We start from the raw sequence: 20,667 nt of genomic DNA on the forward strand, positions 1-20,667 counted from the left end.
AATGTGTTTTTGAGAGGGTATGCATGTGCGCAAGTAGGCAGGGGGTGGGGAGAGAGAGAATCCTAAGTTGGCTCCATGCCCAGTTGGAACTCGAGGTAGGGCTTGATCTCATGACTCTGAGATCATGAACTGAGCTGAAATCAAGAACTGGATGCTTAAGTGAGCCACCAAGGCATCCCAGGGAGAGAGATTTTTTTTTTTTTAATTTTATTTATTTATTTGACAGAGAGCAAGAGATCACAAGTAGACAGGGAGGCAGTCAGAGCGGGGGCGGGGAAGCAGGCTTCCTGCTGAGCAGAGAGCCTTATGTGGGGCTCTATCCCAAGACCCTGAGATCATGACCTGAGCGAAGACAAGAGGCTTAACCCACTGAGCCACCCAGGTGTACGGGGAGAGAGAATCTTAAGCAAGCTCCACACTCAGCCTAATGTGGGGCTTGATCTCATGATCTTGTGATCATGACCCAAGACAAAATCAAGAGTCTGGCACTTAACTAACTGAGGCACCCAGATGCACCAAAGCTCTTTAAATATTAGGGTTGACAGATTACAAAAACTGTCAGTGACAAGTGTAATAAAAACTATAATACAAACACAGATGTATAATCCCCACATATAATTTTAAATGTTTAAAAATCATAAATTATAAAACACTTAGAGTCAATTCTACTTAATTACCTGTCTCTGGGGAAAAAAAAAGAGCAACCAACAGATTTGGGGATTGGGATGTTCAGGGCTTCACAGAAAGCAGTAGAGTTCTGGCGGTGGCAATCAACCTGTGTATTTGGCAGAGTTAACACAAATAGTAGGTAGGAGACATCTAGTGGCCTTAATTATAAATCTCTCTCAGTTATCTAAACCCTATTTTAGTATAAGATAATACTTTAAAGTTAAAATGAGAAAAAAGTTTTTCATGCTGTTTAGTTTTTAAATTAAGAAGAATATTAAGTTATACAGAATGCCGTCTAGAACATATTATTGCTCGGGTGAGGTGACGGGGGTAAGGGTAGATCCTGAACTTATAAAGCATCCGGGCCTACCTACTAAATTCACAGAAAATATAGGGCATTGAAGGACATGACAAAAAATGTTAAAGAGATGCAAATCCTGACTACAGAAAACTGGGAAAAAGAAAACAGCCAATTTCTTCATTAAAAACAACAAAAAGATTGAAAGGGAGGACAGAGAAAAAGAGGTACTCATGTATCCATGCCATAAGACTAGTCTTGAAGAATTGACAACTGCTGGAGCCAGATGGTGGGTATATGGGAGTTCTATTGTCTCTACTTTTTTTTTTTTTTTTCCCTTTCTTCTCCTAGTCTTTTATTTGTTAAACAGTAATCTTTAACAATAAATGCCAAAGGAAAGCAACAAACAAAAGCAGGGATTTGCATAATAGATGGGAATGACTGTGAGCCATGGCAGACCAGAAGTTTCTGTTTTCTTCTGTGGGGCCAGGAGTCCACAATGTGGTGTGCTCATCTTTCTTTTCCCCCACAAAGGTCACAAACAGCTTAGATGGGAGGCTGAACGCGATGACTGGTCCTAATTTTTGCTATTCAACCATTTTTCTTGATCTTGCTCTCTGACTCCGTACATTCCAGACTGTTCAATGGATTTGTAATAAACTTCCAAGATGAAGGGAAATTTCTTGCTCATCATTTGCCTGAAATCTTGGCTTGTGTTCATCTTACTAAATAAAAAATATGCTCCAAAAACGCCCAAGAGTTCAGCTACTAAAACTCCTTTAAAGATCTTCTTTGCCACTGGTTCCATAGTGCGGGCCATCATATAATCAACAGGCAGGTGAGTGGGTGGGGAGAACTGTTTTGCTGTTTACGATGCTGTACCTGAGGTGCTCTATTGTCTCTACTTTTATTTATGTTTGACATTTTCAGTGGGGGTTGGGGGAGCATGAAGGAAGACTCCGGAAATTATTACTGTGAGGACTAGTAATAAACTTGATAGTTTACAGAGTAAGAGACTATATGGTCAGAATGTTAAATGCCCCATCATTACGAAGTAAAACTCTGGCTTTAATATCTCAAAGAAGCAGACAAAACTGTACAACATATACAATCCTGCTGTTGCAACATTTTACTGATTTGACCACTTGGTACTTACTGGTAATCAGAATATCTAGTATAATGCCCACATTATATCATTTAACCTACTGGTACACATGAGATTTCCAAGCTACAGAAGAAATTACCAAGAATTATATGACTACTACATGACTTACAAAATCCACCACAATAATCTAGAGATTATAATATCCTAAAGAATTAAATGGACTAGTCAAATAGTTTCCTTTGGCAAAGAGCTCAGGATAAAATGCATGTGGATAATGAATATATTTTCACTACTAATGTGCTAGCAGATTGCATGGTAAGCATTAACTTCCAGGCATTCTACTTTCCAGTCTTTTAGGTAAATTAAAAGTGAGTTCAGTGAAATTTTTGTTTCAGAGCAACCAAAATGGGGTTTGGATATCATTTCCTGAACTGAAAGAAAATTCTTCTTGGCATAAAATTTTAAATGCAGATCATTTCTAACAAATCCAACTTTGACAAGGGAGATGTTCACATTAATGTTAATCCAAAGTATTATGTCAGAACAAATGCTTTTTATATTTTGAGTAAACTTCATTTATAAGACAATAAAGTGTGTTTTAAAAACTTAATTACCAAGAAAACTACAGATTGATTCTGAATGTCACAAATCATATCAATATACACAAACCACATGATATACCTTTGACTGTACTTTAATAAATCTTAGAAATTTTTAATTTGTGGGGCGCCTGGGTGGCTCAGTGGGTTAAAGCCTCTGCCTTTGGCTCGGGTCATAATCCCAGAGTCCTGGGATCAGCAGGGAGCCTGCTTCCCTTCCTCTCTCTCTGCCTGCTTCTAAGCCTGCTTGTGATTTCTGTCAAATAAATAAATAAAATCTTAAAAAAAAAAAGAAAATTTTAATTTGTGTTTTTCTCATGTAAAGAGAATAAAAAAGTATAAAGTTATAATACCCTTTGGGGGAAAAATACTAATAAAAGGCTAAAATCATTTCTCCCAAATGATTTTATCTTCTTACAAAATTATCATTCTTACTGTTTTTAGGCATATTTTACCTATCCCAAAATGTTTTTCCACATTTTAATAATCTCCGAAAATGGGATGTGGCTTAAATGTTAACTGGAATGTTTCTGCTTTCTTAGTATAAGTATTCTATAAACAAAAATAAGATGGTGATGAAATACAGCAAATTACCTGATTTTTTTAACGTCAAAATTATAGGAGCACCTAGGTGGCTCAGTGGATTAAGTGTCCGACTCTGATTTCAACTTAGGTCATGATCTCAGAATCATGAGTTCAAGCTTGGCATCAGGCTCCGTGCTGAGTGCGAAGTCTGCTTAAGATTCTCCCTCTCCCTCTGCCCCTTCCACTCCCTCCTTGTGCACGTGTGCTCTCTCTCCCTCTCTCAAAAAAAAGTAAATCAAAATTATATAGTAAAATTCACTGATTAACTCTCTGCTACCTCAAATCCTTGTCAGTTTCAACTCTCATTCCAAAGTTATGTTCAATTTATTTGTAATGTGTTCAGTATATAAACCTCTACACATGCAAAAAACCTGTAAGTTTCTGAAAGCCTTTACTAATAATATTTTTTTAAGTTTTTAACCGCCAAAAGGCTTCCTGATGTTTGAAAGTTGAAATAATCCTAGCATACACACATGAAAACTTGAATTATCAACATATTAATGATTGGAAAATTGAGTATAGTGCTGGCATAAAAGTTCAATTCCTACTAGAAACTGCATCTGTAAAAACACTGAATATTTTATACAACATCCAAATCTATAAATTGAATGAACGAGCTAATTAGGAAGGCAGGAGGGCAACAAAAATATTCCCAGGATACAACCCACACTAACCCCAGTTTTTCAAGAGGATCCTGTCTAATTCTCTAGCAAGAGAAGAATATTGCTATTCTCAAACAGCCTGGGGTATAAAATGCCAAGTATAAAAGTATGAGACAGAACTGCTCAGGAAACAAACCAAATCAAAACCAACCTTTCTGTAATCACAAAGACTGGCCCACTATTACGTGAAGTAGGCAAGTAACAAGTAAATCCTAGAAAAGAGATTATCATTGACAATCTTTTAAAAGATACAACATTATGGTAAAGATAATCGATCCATTCCACCTAAAAACAGGACACCTTTATTCACAATATAAAGATCAGAATTGGATAAATTTCAATTTATCAAATGGGCACTGTAGAGCAGTTCCAAGAATGTTCAGAATGAGATCTCTGTCATACTGAAACAGTAATTCTGTTCATTATTTTTTGCCTTATGCGTTTTTGGTTTTTCAAATGCCGTAAAAACCAAAGACCCTAGAGACTACATGGTACTTTCAAGAGCCCTCCACTCTTCCGATCAGCGGGTGCACCTGCTTCTCCACTAAGAAGGTCCGTGACCTTGGTGCTCTCAGCTATGTGTCCTTTCCCAGCGGCTTCAGTGCAAGTTCTCAAGGGCGCCACTGCAAGCCCTTCCCAGCCTTAAGCTGAGAACGCAGGGACTTGAGGGCGCCAGCACCACCCACGACCTCCCAGCTCCTACTGCACTGAAACTTCACAGGGAGCAGATTATTCAAGCCATTCTTAGCACCACCTGTCCCCCTTCCTCCAATCGTCTTCCCCCTTTCCCTTTAACTCCTTGAGGCTACAAGGAACAAAGTTGCAAAGGGATGCTCCACCCAGAACTGCCAGCCTCCCACTCTTGTCTCCTTCCACACTCTCTCCTCACCCTCATGTGTATTGCTCAGTCCTTCTCTCTTGAGCTTCCCTCCTTCTCAGTCGTCCCACCAAACACCCAAGATCCCCTCCCTGGCCATTTTAAGCTGCTTTATCGTCTTTCTCCACAACACACAGGCCCCTTCCACTGGACTTAACTCAACTCTGCCCTCCCCCAGAGCCCACTAGCCTCACAAACCTCTTCTGGGAGAACTGGTCCTTCTTTCCCAGGAGGTCCCAATGAGGGCTCAAAGCCGCCTGCTGTTGCTCCCTGACCATTTCTCCTTTAGGTAGTACTTTTATGCTTTGGTATAAAAGTCATTTCTTGTCTTTGATGCTCATGCCACAGTGGCTTTCAGAACTGTATTAACCTTGGCGATTTCTTCAAATGAAACCCTTTTCTTACGGCTTTGATACCACACTGTCTCATCTGCTAAGAATGTGCTCCTTCAGGTACTGCATTTGTCCCTCGTATTTTAAACCTCCCCCCTTGTAGTACATAAAAATATACACACAGAGATGACTTTGCCTCCATTCCTTTAACCAGCGCACTACACCTTTTCTTCTTCATTTCTTCTTTTTGTTAAGATTTTCTTTTTATGGGGCACCCGGGTGGCTCAGTGGGTTAAAGCCTCTGCCTTCGGCTCAGGTCATGATCTCAGGGTCCTGGGATCTAGTCCTGCATCGGGCTCTCTGCTCAGCAGGGAGCCTGCCTCCCTCTCTCTCTCTGCCTGCCTCTGCCTACTTGTGATCTCTGTCAAATAAATAAAGAAAATATTTAAAACATTTTCTTTTTAAGTAACCCCTTTACCCAATGTGGGGCTCAAACTCAAAACCATATCATGAGTTGCATGCTCCACTGACTGAACCAGCCAGGTACCCCATGCAGACCCCCTTTCCCTCTGTGTGGAAGCTTCCTGAAAGAAGAGGCTACACTGTATCTCTGCTCCTTCATGGGTACATCAAATCCCCTGGCACTGAAATGGCACCTGCCAGGGTCAAAAGAAACCCCATTACCAAATATAAAGAAGCACCTTATCTTCATCTCAGGTAAAATCTCTGACAAACACAACTCCTGGATTTTCATGACCACCCTCCCTCTGGTGTCTCCTTCCACCTCTGACTTCCTGAGAAGCCTCTCTTCCTTTATTGACCTCCATGACGCTCTCCAACCCTGGGTCTGTCTCTTCTAAGCCTACACATGCTCCCGGTGCAGTGTTCTGCACAGACAAGGCTTACACTGCCACCTACATTCTGCACCTTGAACAACTGTCTTCTGTAGAACATTCCTACCAGCACCTCCTATTCAAATACTCCCAAGCCAGCTCATCCTGCCACCCCCATCAAAGCTGCTCTACCTCCAGGGGCCTGCTTCCTGTCAACTCACCAAGCAGGGAAACCTGAGAGAGATCTTAAACTCTTTTATTACTACCTACATTCAGTGGCTCCCCATGTTATATAAATTCCACCCTTTATATACTTCTCATATATATTGTTTTCCTTTCTATTTCAGTATCACTTCAGTGTAGGCCCTAAGAACTTCTCTTAAACTGTCACAACAGCCTCGCAGCTAGTCTCCTCCAGCACATCAGCCACATGACCACCAAACACTTTCTCCTCAGTCTGGATCCCATCAGGTTACTTATTCCCGTTTAAAATCCTTCAATGGCATGCCGCTGCCTATAAAGAAATCCAAAACATTCAGCATGCCAGAAAAGGCTGTCCGCAGTCTGGCCTCTGCTAACCTCTTAAGCTTCATCTGTGCTCCTTCCTGTTTTCTATCCATCAACTCTGTTCTCTCGCTTGCTTATCTTGCGAATGCTTCTTTCCCTTGCTTATTCATCAAACCTAACAAACACCTGCTCACCCTGACACCGCTCAACACGAGCATTATTTCCTAACTACACCCTCTCAGACACGTGTTCCTCCCGTTCTGCTCTTAACGCACATCTCTGGAATGTTATTTATTCTATCAGTATTTTACTATTATTCTTTCTCTCCTATTGGGCTGTGAGTTCCCCAAAGGGAGGAATTTTGTCTTTTTGTTGTTGTTGAGCTGTGTATCACTAGCTCCTAATACACTGCCTAGCACACATCAGCGTTTAAAAACATTCACCAGTGCTAGCCCAGTACTAGCCAATGAGTCTATGAGCCTAATTTTAGGCAAATTTCCCAAGAAGAAATAAACAGGACTGGTTAAATAATCTCATCTATAAAAACTACAGTAAGTAGGCATAGTTAATCAATACAAATAAATATTTTTAGATTATAAACTTTAGAGGACCAGGTGGTCTCATAAAAATAATGAAAAATTAAAATATGATCACATACTCAAAGCTTACATTAGAACAGTAGTCATTCACATATAATTCCTAAAAATATCAGAATCACTACACAGCCGTATTTTCTATAACTAATCATAGAGAGTTCAGAGCTCAGAACAGCTGAATCATTGCCTCGTTTTCATTATGTTAAAAAAAAATTAAAAGCAGGGGCGCCTGGGTGGCTCAGTCGGTTGAGCTTCTAACTCTTGATTTCGGCTCAGGTCATGATCTCAGGGTTATAGATCCAGCCCTAATACAGGCTCCACACTCAGCAGGGAGTCTGCTTCCCCTCTCCCCCTCCCTTGACCCCCTCAGCCTGTGCACATGTGCTCTCTCTCAAATGAATAAGTCTTTTAAAAAATAAAAATAATTAAAAAATGAAAAGCAACATTTGTTTGTTGGTTTGAACACAAGGGGTTCAAAACTGAATTTTCCCTGTGTCCACTGCCAAAAATGTTAGTACTTCCAACCCAGGTCCTTCATATTTGTGTTTCCTTTCTTTTCCACACCAACTATTGCAGTCTCACTCTCAACCTCTATCATACGGCCTCATCTTTACGAAAGCCCTCCCTAAAAGTGCTATCTACAGCATTAACAAAAAGAAGTCTCCAGATCACATCCATCCAGAATGATTTCCCTGAAAACGGAGATGAGGAGGCAAGGAAAAAAAGTCTTTTGATACCAGATATTGCAATTTAAACACCCAGCATTTCTGGCATTACACTAATGCCATACAATTTTGTTGGTTCCAACTACTAGTCCTTATTAGTTTAATAATAGTTGATATTAGCTTTCCTACATTTCTTGGTAATACAACTTGCAGAAAATTAACCACGTGTTTAACACTGAACACAAATAATGAATTTAGCAATTATATACATGATACTTTAATATTTTAACCGTTGGAAGAACTCACTGGAAAACTGGTAATAATATGATCATCATTATTTAGGAAGCCAGGGATTACTATTAATCTAAAAAGATTAAAATTTTGTAGTACCCAAATTGGTGAACAAACCAGTAATACACTTATTAAAACAGATGTATTATTATGAAATATCACTAACCATCCCCAGCAGGAAGTCCTCGCTCCTTTTTTTCATCACATTTGTTGCATTCACTGAAGTAAAGCAGCAGGAACATATCCAAGAGTACCCAAATCAAGGAGGTGGCTAGGACCACCTTGCAATATGCAAATTTTCTCATGGCACTTAAGTCAAATGCAAAATTTTAAAATATATATATATAAATATACAAAGGTCATGAAAATTATTCCAATCCAGTTTCATCAGAAATCACGTTCATAACCTATAGAGACAAAAAGAAAAAAAGATTAACTTAAAAATAACTATAATGAACTATAAGACTAAGACTAATTTAACATGCATATGAAATTTTACTATCCAGAATAAGTTTAAAAATCAGACTTAAAAATACTTATAAAATACAGAAAATTAGTAGTATCAAGAACATACTAATAACTCCTACAAATAAACACTGACTCATCACTAGACATTCAGAAACACTGAGGGAAAGTGTAATGGAGAAGAAAAGAGGATTCTATGATCTGAGACCTAGCCCTGGCTCTGACAGTAATTTTACAGATATCCCTGACCTTTAGTCTCTATTCCCCTACCCCTACCCCACAACCTGTGAAAATAACATGAGAAAATGACTGGAGAGACTGTCGCCAAATTTGGAAAGTCATTTGGGATAGTGTGACCGGTAACATTTCTGCCACACAAGGAGGTCATGTCGGGGCGCTCTGGAGGAGACTGAGGGACCTCAGAGAGGCCAGGAGTCACTGTGATGAACAGCAGACACGGAAGCTCAAAGGCCTAATCTCACTGCTGAGCAGGAAGGAGACAAGCCAAGTGCATTCAGATGAAGGAGATGGAGGAAACCCACACTTTGCACATATGCCTCACAGTGAAAGCCAAATGAGCAGATGTTCTCAAGGACTGGGCTGATGGGCAGCACAGCAGCTTCTCAAAGGGCACCTTAATGTTCCATGGTGGGGAGCAGAGGTATTTACCTGAACAATTCAGGCCAGGCTAGAGAGTTTATCTATGAAACACATAATAGTTCTTGCCTACTTCACGAGATTGCTAGATAGCAACCTGAAAAGCACCCCCCAAAAATCCTAAGGAATACTTAAAAAGTATTATCTGTGCTCTTTTCTCTCTGGGACTTGTGCTCTCTTGCCTATATTCCTTCCTTCATCAAACCAACATTTCCTGACTGGACAGTGAACACGGGATGCATGTTACTGTCACATTCTTGCCTCAAAATCATACCTACTCAATATTTGATATCGAGTCATGTGCAGTGAGCAACTACTGAAGACTACAGTAACCATGATGAGGGGAGAACCAAACACACTGTAGCGCACAGCCTCATTAAACAACAGTTCTCTCCAGAAGAGCTAGATGGATATAAATTTATTTTCTGTGCTATTTTACACGAAAGGCTACCTCTTTTGGTCACTGGCAAAGTAAACAATGGTACTGCTGGTACAGTATATGAAATTCAAAAGTAACTTCATGTTCTCGAAAATCTGATTGTTTTTTTAATGCTTACAGCCCAGATTACTTCAATGCAAATCTCTATTATTTTGCATCCATTCCTATTTAATTTTTCCAAGGCAGTACAGTTCGATTCAAAGAGCACCCTAAGCTCCTAGGATCACTAACTCTGCATCATATGACCCAACAGAGGTAGGAGAGATGGGACATTTCAATAGACCTATTCACTTAATTTGTAGCCGGAACTTCTGCCAGAAAACCTAAAAGACTTAAAAACATGATAATCATTCTCTAACATAGTAAGGAGAGGCTAAATTAGTTTATTTACTAGTTACATATTTTGTTTACTCTATTTCTCAATCAGAACCAGAATCAAACATATTCATTCACTTACTAATTCGTTCAATGCACACAAACTCAGTAAAAGCACGGACTGTGTCAAATGCATGGAATACAAAAATGAACAGAATGCACACCCCTTGCCCTTATGAAATTTAGAGGGGGCTCCTGGAAAGCAGGGATTAGGCAAACAGCCACACATACATAAAATTTCACTGGTGATCATTGTTTTGAAGGGAGGTACACAGCAATATAAACATCTGTATTACAAAGATTGGACTTTGTCAGGAAGGCTTCCCTGAGGAAGACAGGATTTGAGGGGAAAATAAGCATTGGGGGCAGCAAGTAGCAAAGGCTCTGTAGCAGGAAGGAGCCCAGCACTGAGAGGTCAGGGGATCAAAGACAAAAGAGGAAACTGCGATGTGAGATAAAACTGGAGCTGGGTAAGAGTGGCCAGACTCAACAGGTACTCAGGGACAAACTCAACGGGATTTAAGGACAAATTAGATGGGGTGAAAGAGGAGGAAATCCTGGCTTGTACCAATGGATGCAGAGTGGTGCCAGTCATAGAAACAGGAACCAAAGAACGAGGGCAGATCTTTGGAAGGGAGGAAGATGCAAGATGGGAAGAAACTTGTTTGACTTTGGACATGTTGTGTATCAGGTAACCCTGATACCTTCAAGAAGAGATATTAACCGCAGCTAAGGATACAAAAGTTTGGGACCCAAAGGAACGGTCTAAGGTAAAGGTATAAGGACAGAAGCCCTTGCTCCTATGCAACATCGCTGGGGCAGACAGACTTTAAAAAAATCAATATGCAAAACAATTTTTCTGGAGTGTAATTTCCCTCCTAGCATGGGGCTGGACTTGGTGACATGCTTCTAGTCAACAGAATATGGTAGAAGTAATGGTGAGAGATTTCAAGCCTGGTCATAAAACACACATCCTCAGCTTTCTCTCAGCTCACACTCTGGGGAAAGCCAGCACAATGTTGGAAGGACACTTAAGTACTACTACTTAAGTACTACTACTACTAAGCTGCTCCTGCATTCCTGACCCAAGCAAATACAAGATAAAAAATGTCTATTGTCCGAAGCCATTACCTTTGGAGGTAATTCATCAATATAGGATTTCAACAACAAAAAAGGCCTAAAAAGAGAATTCTTTAATCTACAGTAAAGATATTTAATGACACGACTTGTCGACTTGTCATGCACTTCTGTAACATGACATGACTTATGCAACCTTACTTTAATTTCACATCGTACTAGAGTCTAAGCAGTAAGTCAAGAAAAGGAATAAGGATGAGGGGGAGAAAAAGAGACAAAATTATCTGCAGATGACATGATTTCTATCAGAAACTTAAAAGATATCAATAGATAAATCATTACAGCTAATTCATGACCTCATCAAGGTTGCTGAATACAAGGGGTGCCTGGGTGGCTCAGCTGGGTGGGCATCTGCCTTTGGCTCAGGTCATGATCTCAGGGTCCCGGGATCAAGCCCCAGGTCGGGCTCTCTGCTGAGTTGGGAGTCTGCTTCTCCCTCTCACATTCCCTCTGTGCTCCCTCTCAAATAAATAAATAAAATCTTAAAAAAAAAAAAAAAGGTTGCTAAATACAAGATGAACATATAACAATCATGTCCTGTATAGTAACAGTAACTACTCCAAATATATAAAAGAAAACAAATCATATTCAAAATAGCTATAAAAACCCTAAGATATTTGGGGATAAACTTGAACAAAATAGGGGCTCCTGGTGGCTCAGTCGGTTAAATGTCTGCCTTCAGCTTGGGTCATGATCCCAGGGTCCTGGGACAGAGGCCACAGAGGGCTCCCTGCTCAGCGGGGAGCCTGCTTCTCCTTCTCCCTCTCTCAAATAAATAAATCTTAAAAAAAAAAACAAAAAACAAAACACCCCCCCCAAAAAACAAAACCTTTAACAAAATACGTGCAAGACACAGAAAAAGTTGTAGAGCTTTACTGAGGGGTGTAAGAGAACTTGTAAGAGAACTTATAAGGGGTATAAGAGAACTAATGGCTAGTTATACTATGTTTAGGAGAAAAAAAGTAATAGCCTCTTTCCAAAATTAATCTATAAATTTAATATAATTCTAATCAAAACACAAACGAAGCTTTTCGGGACTGGATTTATAATAAAGCTGAAGAATCTAAAACCATGTGGTTCTCTAAAACAAACCCATACATGTACAGAAAACTGGTACTACTACAGATGAGAGTAGAAAACTGATAGAGAGACAAATGGTTTTCCATATGATACGAAATAAATTTAGATCCTACCTTATACCAGTAACAAAGATAATAACGAGGCCAAAGTTGTCAAAACAAAGTCACAGGTATTCTGGCCTTTTACTCACTGGCTGAGGTAAGTATGGCTCTAGTGCTTTAGCTTTTAATTTTATAGTTTCCACTTCCAGTGAAGTGTTTAAGGCCAACATTTCTCCCACTGTCTTTGAGTTGTCAAGTGATTACTTACTAAAATTTGGCAATGAGAAGACTCATTCACCAGCCAAAAACATGAACCAATTTTTAGGTATCAGCATACTCTCATTCTGACTATTTAACAAAAAATTAGTTAAGAACTAGTCTAAAAATTCTATACAAACTAATGTTCACATGCCATATAAATTTAGATATTCTCTTTCTCTAATTGTTTCCCAGGTGTTACTCCAAGTTTAGAGGTTGGGGAAACATGCTTATCATTTGGGGGTACTTGTGGTATAGACTCCTATAAAATTTACCAGTATCTTGAATGGATTGTCAATTTCCAAGGTGATAAACTGACTTAACGTCTAGCAATACCTTTAAAAATTAATATTTTTCCTAATTATAAAGTAATACATGCTCAATTATAAAGTAATACATGCTCAATGCAAAGGATTTGGCAAACAAAAAAGTAAAAGAAAAGATAGAAAACCCCCTGTAAACACTCATCCCAATTGAACACTACCACCAATTGGTTAGGTGTCCTCCCAGTCTTTGGAATACAGGAGATATGTCTTAAAGCAACTTTGTAATGTCTAGTTTGACCCAAACATTTAATGTCTTAAATGTCCTTATCAGGGAGAAAAGAAAGGAATGGCTGTGGCTTTAAAGGGGTAGCAAAAGAGATATTTGTGGTGATACTGTATTTTGATTTTTTTTTAAGATTTTATTTATTTATTTGACAGAGATCATAAGCGGGCAGAGATGCAGGCAGAGAGAGGCAGGGGGAAGCCAGCACCCCGCTAACCAGAGAGCCCAAAGCGGGGCTTGATCCCAGGACCCCGGGACCACGACCCAAGCCGAAAGCAGAGCTTTAACCCACTGAGCCACCCAGGTGCCCCTTGATTTTTCTTTTAAGTTATAGGTTTAACAGACATTTCTAACCCCTATTCCACCTCAACTACTGGATATCACGTTACAGGCAACATCGGATGTCTTAAGGGTCATTTCAAACTAGCCTTGATATTTACAAAGCTATGTCAAGGGGCACCTGGGTGGCTCAGTGGGTTAAAACCTCTGCCTTCAGCTCAGGCCATGATCTCAGGGTCCTGGGATCAAGCCCCACGTTGAGCTCTCTGCTCAGTGGGGAGCCTGCTTCCCTCTCTCTCTCTCTGCCTACCTCTCTGCCTACTATGATCTCTGTCAAATAAATAAATAAAATCTTAAAAAAAAAAAAAAGCTATGTCAAATGCCATATATTAATATACCCGTAAAAAATAGACATAAAATAGATATAAACCAAGGGGGCTTTCTGGTTCATGATGCTGACTCTTGCTCTCACCCTCCCCCAAAGGTTTCTTCTGGTAACAGACCCAGCTCCCTGGTCAGAAGATAGTCAAGTGACATGGCCAGGCCAACCACAGGACCTCACCCCTTGGCTTTTCAAGTCACAGAGCTGGAGGCTATGCAAGCAGCTCTGCAGTCAACCACACTGCCCAACACCAGGAGAAAGGCCACCTTCAAGTTGAAGAGAATGAGCCCAAGGAGAGGCATACAGAACAAGAGGCAGAGTCCGGATGGCGACCAAGTCCCTGACGCTTCCTTCGCTTATTTGTGGAGCATAAGAAATAACACAGAGGACATGGGGAGATGGAGAGGAGAAGGGAGTTGGGGGAAATTGGAGGGAGAGATGAACCATGAGAGACTGTGGACTCTGAAAAACAATCTGAAGGTTTTGGAAGGGCGGGGGGTGGGAGGTTGGGTAAGCCTGGTGGTGGGTATTATGGAGGGCACATATTGCATGGAGCACTGGGTGTGGTGCATAAACAATGAATTCTGGAACACTGAAAAGAAATTTAAAAAATAAATAAACATTTAAAAAGAAAAGAAATCGGTTCCTAACACAACCAGAACACCTGGGATGTGGAGAGGTGGGGAGGAAAGAGGAGGAGACCAACAGGTGAAACCAAGCAGGTTCTAGTCAACTGATGAGGTTCCCTTTTACTAGTTATAAACAACTGTACATCATGAGGCAAACTATACTATTTGAAAAGATAATTTTTAATACTCCAAATCACAGAAATACATCAAATATCAAAAGTATGTAGGAGGAACATCACTGAAATAAAGGATCATAACACAACACATGTATCATGTATCCACCACCCAGTTTAAGAATAAGAAAATAATCTTCAAAGTTCCCTCTCCAATACCATCTCTTTCCCAGCTCCTCAAAGGCAACTTCTATTCCAAACTTACCATTCTCTCTTTTCCTGACAGTTTTACCTCAATGGTAGCCTTAGCAATGCCTTCTTTACATGTGTCTGTTCCTGAAGTGCTCATAAATGGAAAAATCTGTCTTCCTTTTTTCTTTTTTTTAATACCAAGTTCCCGAGAGCCATCGTATGTTGCTTGCAGTTACAATCAATTTGTGTTTACTACTCAGTAGTATTCCACTGGCTTAGCATACCACAGTTTATCCACTTTATGCTTAATGGACATGTGGTTCTTTCTAGGTTTCTATAGTTACAAACAGTACTGTTAGGAACATTCCTAAACATGTTTCCTGGCACACATGTGCAGGAGTAAGGGGTGCAGGGCAAGGGTGGTAAACTTCTGCAAAGGACAAGATGGTAAATATTTTAGGCTTTGCAAGACAGATCTACAGTGTAAGCATTCAACTCTGGTGCTACACCACAAAAGCAGACATAAACGACATCAACAAGTAAGTGTGACAGTATTCCAACTGAACTTTATTTATGGACGGTGAAATCTGAATTTCATATAATTTCCACATTATAAATTACATAATTTTGTTTCACTTCACAATTTTAAAATGTTAAAAATCTTTTTCAACGCACGAGTTGTCACACCAACTCCTGACCTAGAGAACACACATAAAGGTATTAGGTCATAGGGAATGCAAATTTTCAGTAAGACTAAACATGACCAATTTGTTTTCCCAGATGGTTGATGCAAAACAGTAAGCAAAACGAGAGCTCTGGGTGTGCTCCCTGGCAACACTTACTGATGTCAGACTTTCTTATTTTCTGACAATCTGGAGTGTGTAGTTGGTATCTTAATGTAGTTTTAATTTGCACTTCCCCACTGTCTCTGACATTACTGGTCATTCCATTTCTGCTTCTCTAATGTGCCTATGAAGTCTAGGCCACTATTCTATTCGGTGGGTTGTTCTGTCTTTTTCCTATTAGTTTCTAAAGACCTTTGTGCAGTCTGGATTCTAATCTTACTTTGGCTACATGCACTGCAAGAATCTTTTCCCAGCTTATAGCTTGTCTTCTTAATAAGAGGTGGCTTTTGTGGTTTACATTTTCTATGTCTTAAGAAATTCTTTTCTATTTAGATATCATTAAAAATAAAGTTCTAATGTCTAGAAATTTTTAAGTTTTACCTTTCAGGTTTAAGTAGAGATTCAATATCGCTTTCTTCCATGTGGCTAACGAAATGTCCAGCCACACTGTGTGGAAAGTTCATCCTCTTACTAAAGGTGTACATGCAATGCAAACTTTGTCATAAACCAGATTTCCAGGGTTCTAAGTTCTGTTCCACCGACCCTCTACCTAACACCACATTGCTGTCTTACTTACAGCTTTATAGCAATTCTTGATATACACTAAAGAAGTCTTCGCACCTTGCACTACTTCTTGAGGAGGGCCTTGGCTACTTTTGACCAACTGGCCTTCCTTAGCTATAACAACCATAATTCCTAAAAACGATATTCCACCTACTGAAAAAAGAAAATCTAGTAGTTAAAAGTTTACATGTCTATGATAGAATAATCCTACTGTTAGGATTAAATTAAATTTTAAAAATGATACAAGTCATAGAGAAGAAGTTGGTAATGAGGAGTTCAACTCAAGAGCCATTCAAAAGAAGAATTCCAGGGGCAGCTGGGTGGCGCAGTCAGTTCAGCATCCACCTCTTGGTTTCAGCTCATGGTTTCAGCTCACGTCATTACCTCAGGGTCCTGAGACTGAGCCCCAAGTGGAGCTCTGTGCTCACCAGGGAGTCTGCTTGTCCTTTACCCTCAACCCAACTTGTGCTCGGGCGCTCTCTCTCCCTCCCTCTCTAAAATATATTTTTTAAATGCTTAAAAAGATAAAAGAAAAATTCTGAAAATGTCTTACAAAATGATGTCATTATTAAAACGTACAGCACCTAACTTTTATGTCTACTATACTGTTGTTCCTTTAAAAAAAAAGGGATGGGGGTTCATTATTTTAGAGTCACAGTTCATCCCATGCTCTCTGGGTATTTACTGAGTCTTCGCCAATTACATTCTTGATACCAGGTCAGGTACCTAGGTGGTACATGCCTGAAGGCAATGATCCACACCATGGAAGCCCTTATCACAGTTAAACACAAACCTAAGAGATACACCATTCACATTACAAAAGAGAAACATCAACTCAGGAAGCCTGGCAGGAAAAAGACATACAGATAGGGAAGTTTCTAACTAGTTTTTATCAGAAGGCAGTAAGATATTAAACTTTTCTGCAACAAGGTTCATTCTTTTTTTTTTTTTTTAAAGATTTTATTTATTTATTTATTTTTGACTGAGAGAGCAAGCAGGGAGAGCAGGAGGCAAGGGAGAGAGAGAAGCAGGCTCCTAACTGAGTAGGCAGCCCAGTGCAGGGCTCCATCCAGGACCCAGGGAAGGCAGACGCTTAACCAACTGAGCCACCCAGGTGCCCCATCCTATTTTGTTCTAAAGAACACTGCTCTGCAGGATCCACACCTGTGAGTTCTTACTAAAGAAACTCCATGGTCAAGTAAGTTAGAGAAATGTTACAGTCTCTCTATGCCCTGGGAGAGCCACACTGCACGTTATTGCCCTAAAGGTTCTGTGAAGTTTGGCAATAAAGAAACATATCTAACTCTGTTAACTCAGAGAACTTATCATTTTCAAGGACAGAGCTTTCTCCATCTACTTTGTCTTTTTCACACAATACAGATTTCAAATAGCAATAGCTAAAGTAATAAAGATTGGTTTCAAATCCTGGAATCAGCCAATTTTTAAACTATGAGTTATTCTTTTTCTGAAAAACTGGTATTTCTGTGCATCTGCAAATTCCATAAAAAAGAAATCCTATTGTGTTCACAGGAAGATCTTCATGAAGTGAAGGCTAATTTTGTAATATTTTAATTTAACTGTTTACACTTCACATTTCTGCACTATTCTTTAACATAACATATACAACCCACATAGTTGTGGACAAAAATGGTAAATCCAGAAGTCACCATTATATAAATTCCCAAAAGAAAAGAATCTAAAAGAAGTGAAAAGAATTCTAAGAGAAGTGAAATTTAGCAACTATATTTACTATTTTTTTTTCTAAGTTTAGAATATCAGATTCAGAAAAAATGTATCAGCATTAAATGTTACATTTAACAATACAATAGGACACTGCAGGGAGAGAGTTAACACTGCAGGTCTGTTTTACTCAGGCTTTCCTAATCTCTGGGGGATGCCTGGAGCCATGGTAATGACCCCTGGCCAAACTCTGAGAACTAAACTCCTGGAATGTTCAGAGTCACTGGCTGAGGATGTCAGAGACAGCAGGTCAGGATATATCAGACTGTCAGCATTGTTTAAAGTAGGCATCAAGATTTATGATGTGCACCTGGTATCTGGTCAGGGTCCTAAGTTTTAGCCACCAGGGCTGGCCACAAAAAAAAACATGTCCATGTGAGCCTCACAGAGGAAAGACATCAACATTTGTGTCTTATCTTCCTAGCATTCACCTGCATGTAGCTTCTTCCTGCTGTTCCTGTACTGCATCTTTTGCTATAATAAACCTTAGCCAGGAGTACAACATTATGTTAAGTTGGGGGAGTCCAGAAGATCAAAACTAATAGGCAATTATGGTACTGCCATAAAAATAAACACCATTAAAGCATTTGGTTTGCCGTAACACCTACTTCTAAATGCTACATGATCATAATCACAATCTGCTTAAATGAATAAACCAATGTACAGGGTAAAAGTGAACACAGCAGTAACAAGATTACTATCCCTAGAAAGGGCTTGGTTGCAAGGTGGGCCCTTGACTGGCATCTGGTAACTTAAATGATAAACAATTCCCTACACTGATATAAAACTCACCTCAAATGGTAAGTATACCTAACTGTGCCTAACCCATTTGTCAAACAATATAGTTTGCAAAACACATGACTGCCTTCTGGGAGACTGAAATTTTGGTACATGCTAGGCCACAATGACCAGCCCCAATGAAAACACTGGCACTGAGTTTAGTGAGTTTCCCTAGCTTGTAACACTTCACATGTATTGTCACAATTCATTGCTAGAGCACATTGCGAGTGACTCCCCTGGGAGAGGTTCTTGGAAGCTTGTGCCTATTGTCCTCCAGACTTCACACTATGCACTTTTCCCTTTGTCAATACTACTTTGTATCCTTTCACTCTAAGAAGTCTTAGTTGTTCTTATGACTACATGCTGAATCCTGTGAGTCCTCCTAGCCAATCACTAAACCTGGGGTAGCTGTGGGAACCCCAAACACAATCAGCATATTAAAAGAGAAGTGAGTATCTATTAGATCAAATGCTGATATTCAAATCTGGGTTCAAGTTTCAATTCCAACACTTACTAGCTAAGCAATCCTAGAAATGTTACTCTTTATTTGCATATATCCGGGGCTCTTCATTACTTTGAGAAAAACATGCCCACCTTATATCCCATTTCATTAAATTAAATGAGGTAATGTACACAACTTAGATATCAGCACACACTCAGTAAATATTAAATAGTATTTCTAGAGGTACTTTCTTAGATGAAACCAAAAACAGGAACTTTTATACTTGTACTGATGCAATGATTACTCAAATGGTCATGCACAGTACTACAAAAAGAAACTCAGAGGTAAACTTTAACTGAATCTTCAACACTGATTCTATAAGTGTGATTCCCAGTCCACATGACAGGATTCTTGGGTGAGCTCAAGCATGTTAAATCCCATATAAAAATTTTTTATTCCTAGACTGATATTCATCGAGTCTTCAAACTGACCTCCCTGAGGAAATATGAATGCACTAATTAATTAGTACTGGGACCGTGCCTGATGGTTACATTTCTCAAATAATTGAATTTGCATTTTAATACAAGCCATTCACTTACGTATAGATGAGGCAAAAAGTCCCATCAACACAAGTACGAAACCTCCACAGCTGTAAGAGCAAGCCCCAAGGCAAAGAGAAGTGCAACCCTGAAGTCATTCACACCCAGCTATCAACTTACCCCAAAGTGGTTTTTCAAATGAATTCATATCCCAAATCCACATGTCCCACATTTCCTGTTGAAAAATAAATTTCCTAAAATCAGATTATTACAGAATAACTCTATCCTCCCCCCCTTATTACTTCAGCCAACCTATCCCACTGGACTTTAAGTCAGCCATACCTGAGGGCAAAGCTGATGTCTTATTTAGCCAGATCTCTAATGCTGAGCACGGGCACATAACAGGTGTTTCCCCAAAGCTTGCACATAACAGGTGTTCAGTTAATGTCTAATACATGAATAAAATATTACTGAGATCCAACAGCAAGCTCAGTGGAAAAAAAACTATCGTTCTTCCTCTTAGAAATCTATCATGATATTCACTTTCCAGGTGGGAAGGCCAAAGACACAGAGATAGCACCTGCAGCAGGAACTATTTATTCCTTTGTGGGTTTTTTTTGTTTTGTTTTGTTTTGTTTTAAGATTTTACCTATTTGGGACGCCTGGGTGGCTCAGTTGGTTAAGCAGCTGCCTTCGGCTCAGGTCATGATCCCAGCGTCCTGGGATCGAGTCCCGCATCAGGCTCCTTGCTCGGCAGGGAGCCTGCTTCTCCCTCTGCCTCTGCCTGTCATTCTGTCTGCCTGTGCTTGCTCTCTCTCTGACAAATAAATAAAATCTTAAAAAAAAAAAAAAAAAAAGATTTTACCTATTTATTTGATAGAGAGAGCACAAGTGGGGAGGAGGAATGAGAAGCAGACTGTCTGCTAAGCAGGGAACCTGATGCAGGGCTCCATCCCAGGACCCTGGGATACTGACATGAGCCAAAGGCAGCCACATAACGACTGAGCCCACGCAGGCGTACCAGTACTGCGTATGCCTTACCCCCCTCCACATACAACATGCTTCACTCCATTAGATCTCCAACTGAATTCAACTGATCATTCCCTGCTAGACTACCTTTTCTCTATTCATTCAAGCTAGCC

General features: G+C 39.7%; 2 protein-coding genes across 2 annotated transcripts in view; both read right to left on the reverse strand.

Annotated features, from left to right (window-relative positions):
- The window catches only part of GALNT1 (polypeptide N-acetylgalactosaminyltransferase 1), a 76,174-nt gene extending 56,414 nt beyond the window's left edge, over window positions 1-19,760 (reverse strand). Inside the window, exons 1-2 of the mRNA XM_032859600.1 lie at window positions 19,706-19,760; window positions 8,186-8,426 (exon numbers count right to left, since the gene is read on the reverse strand). Of these exons, the coding sequence (XP_032715491.1) occupies window positions 8,186-8,324 (139 nt within the window). The 5' untranslated portion in view covers window positions 8,325-8,426; window positions 19,706-19,760. The remainder of the gene's footprint in view (window positions 1-8,185; window positions 8,427-19,705) is intronic.
- LOC116868887 (protein CEBPZOS) lies at window positions 1,491-1,853 on the reverse strand. The gene has a single exon (XM_032859601.1). It carries the CDS (start codon window positions 1,788-1,790, stop codon window positions 1,545-1,547), a length of 246 nt encoding a protein of 81 aa, XP_032715492.1. The 5' UTR covers window positions 1,791-1,853; the 3' UTR covers window positions 1,491-1,544.
- Window positions 19,761-20,667: the final 907 nt, after the last annotated feature.

This window comes from Lontra canadensis, unplaced genomic scaffold (genome assembly GCF_010015895.1).
Source record: "Lontra canadensis isolate GAN:19392208 unplaced genomic scaffold, GSC_riverotter_1.0 scaffold17, whole genome shotgun sequence".
NCBI lineage: Eukaryota > Metazoa > Chordata > Mammalia > Carnivora > Mustelidae > Lontra > Lontra canadensis.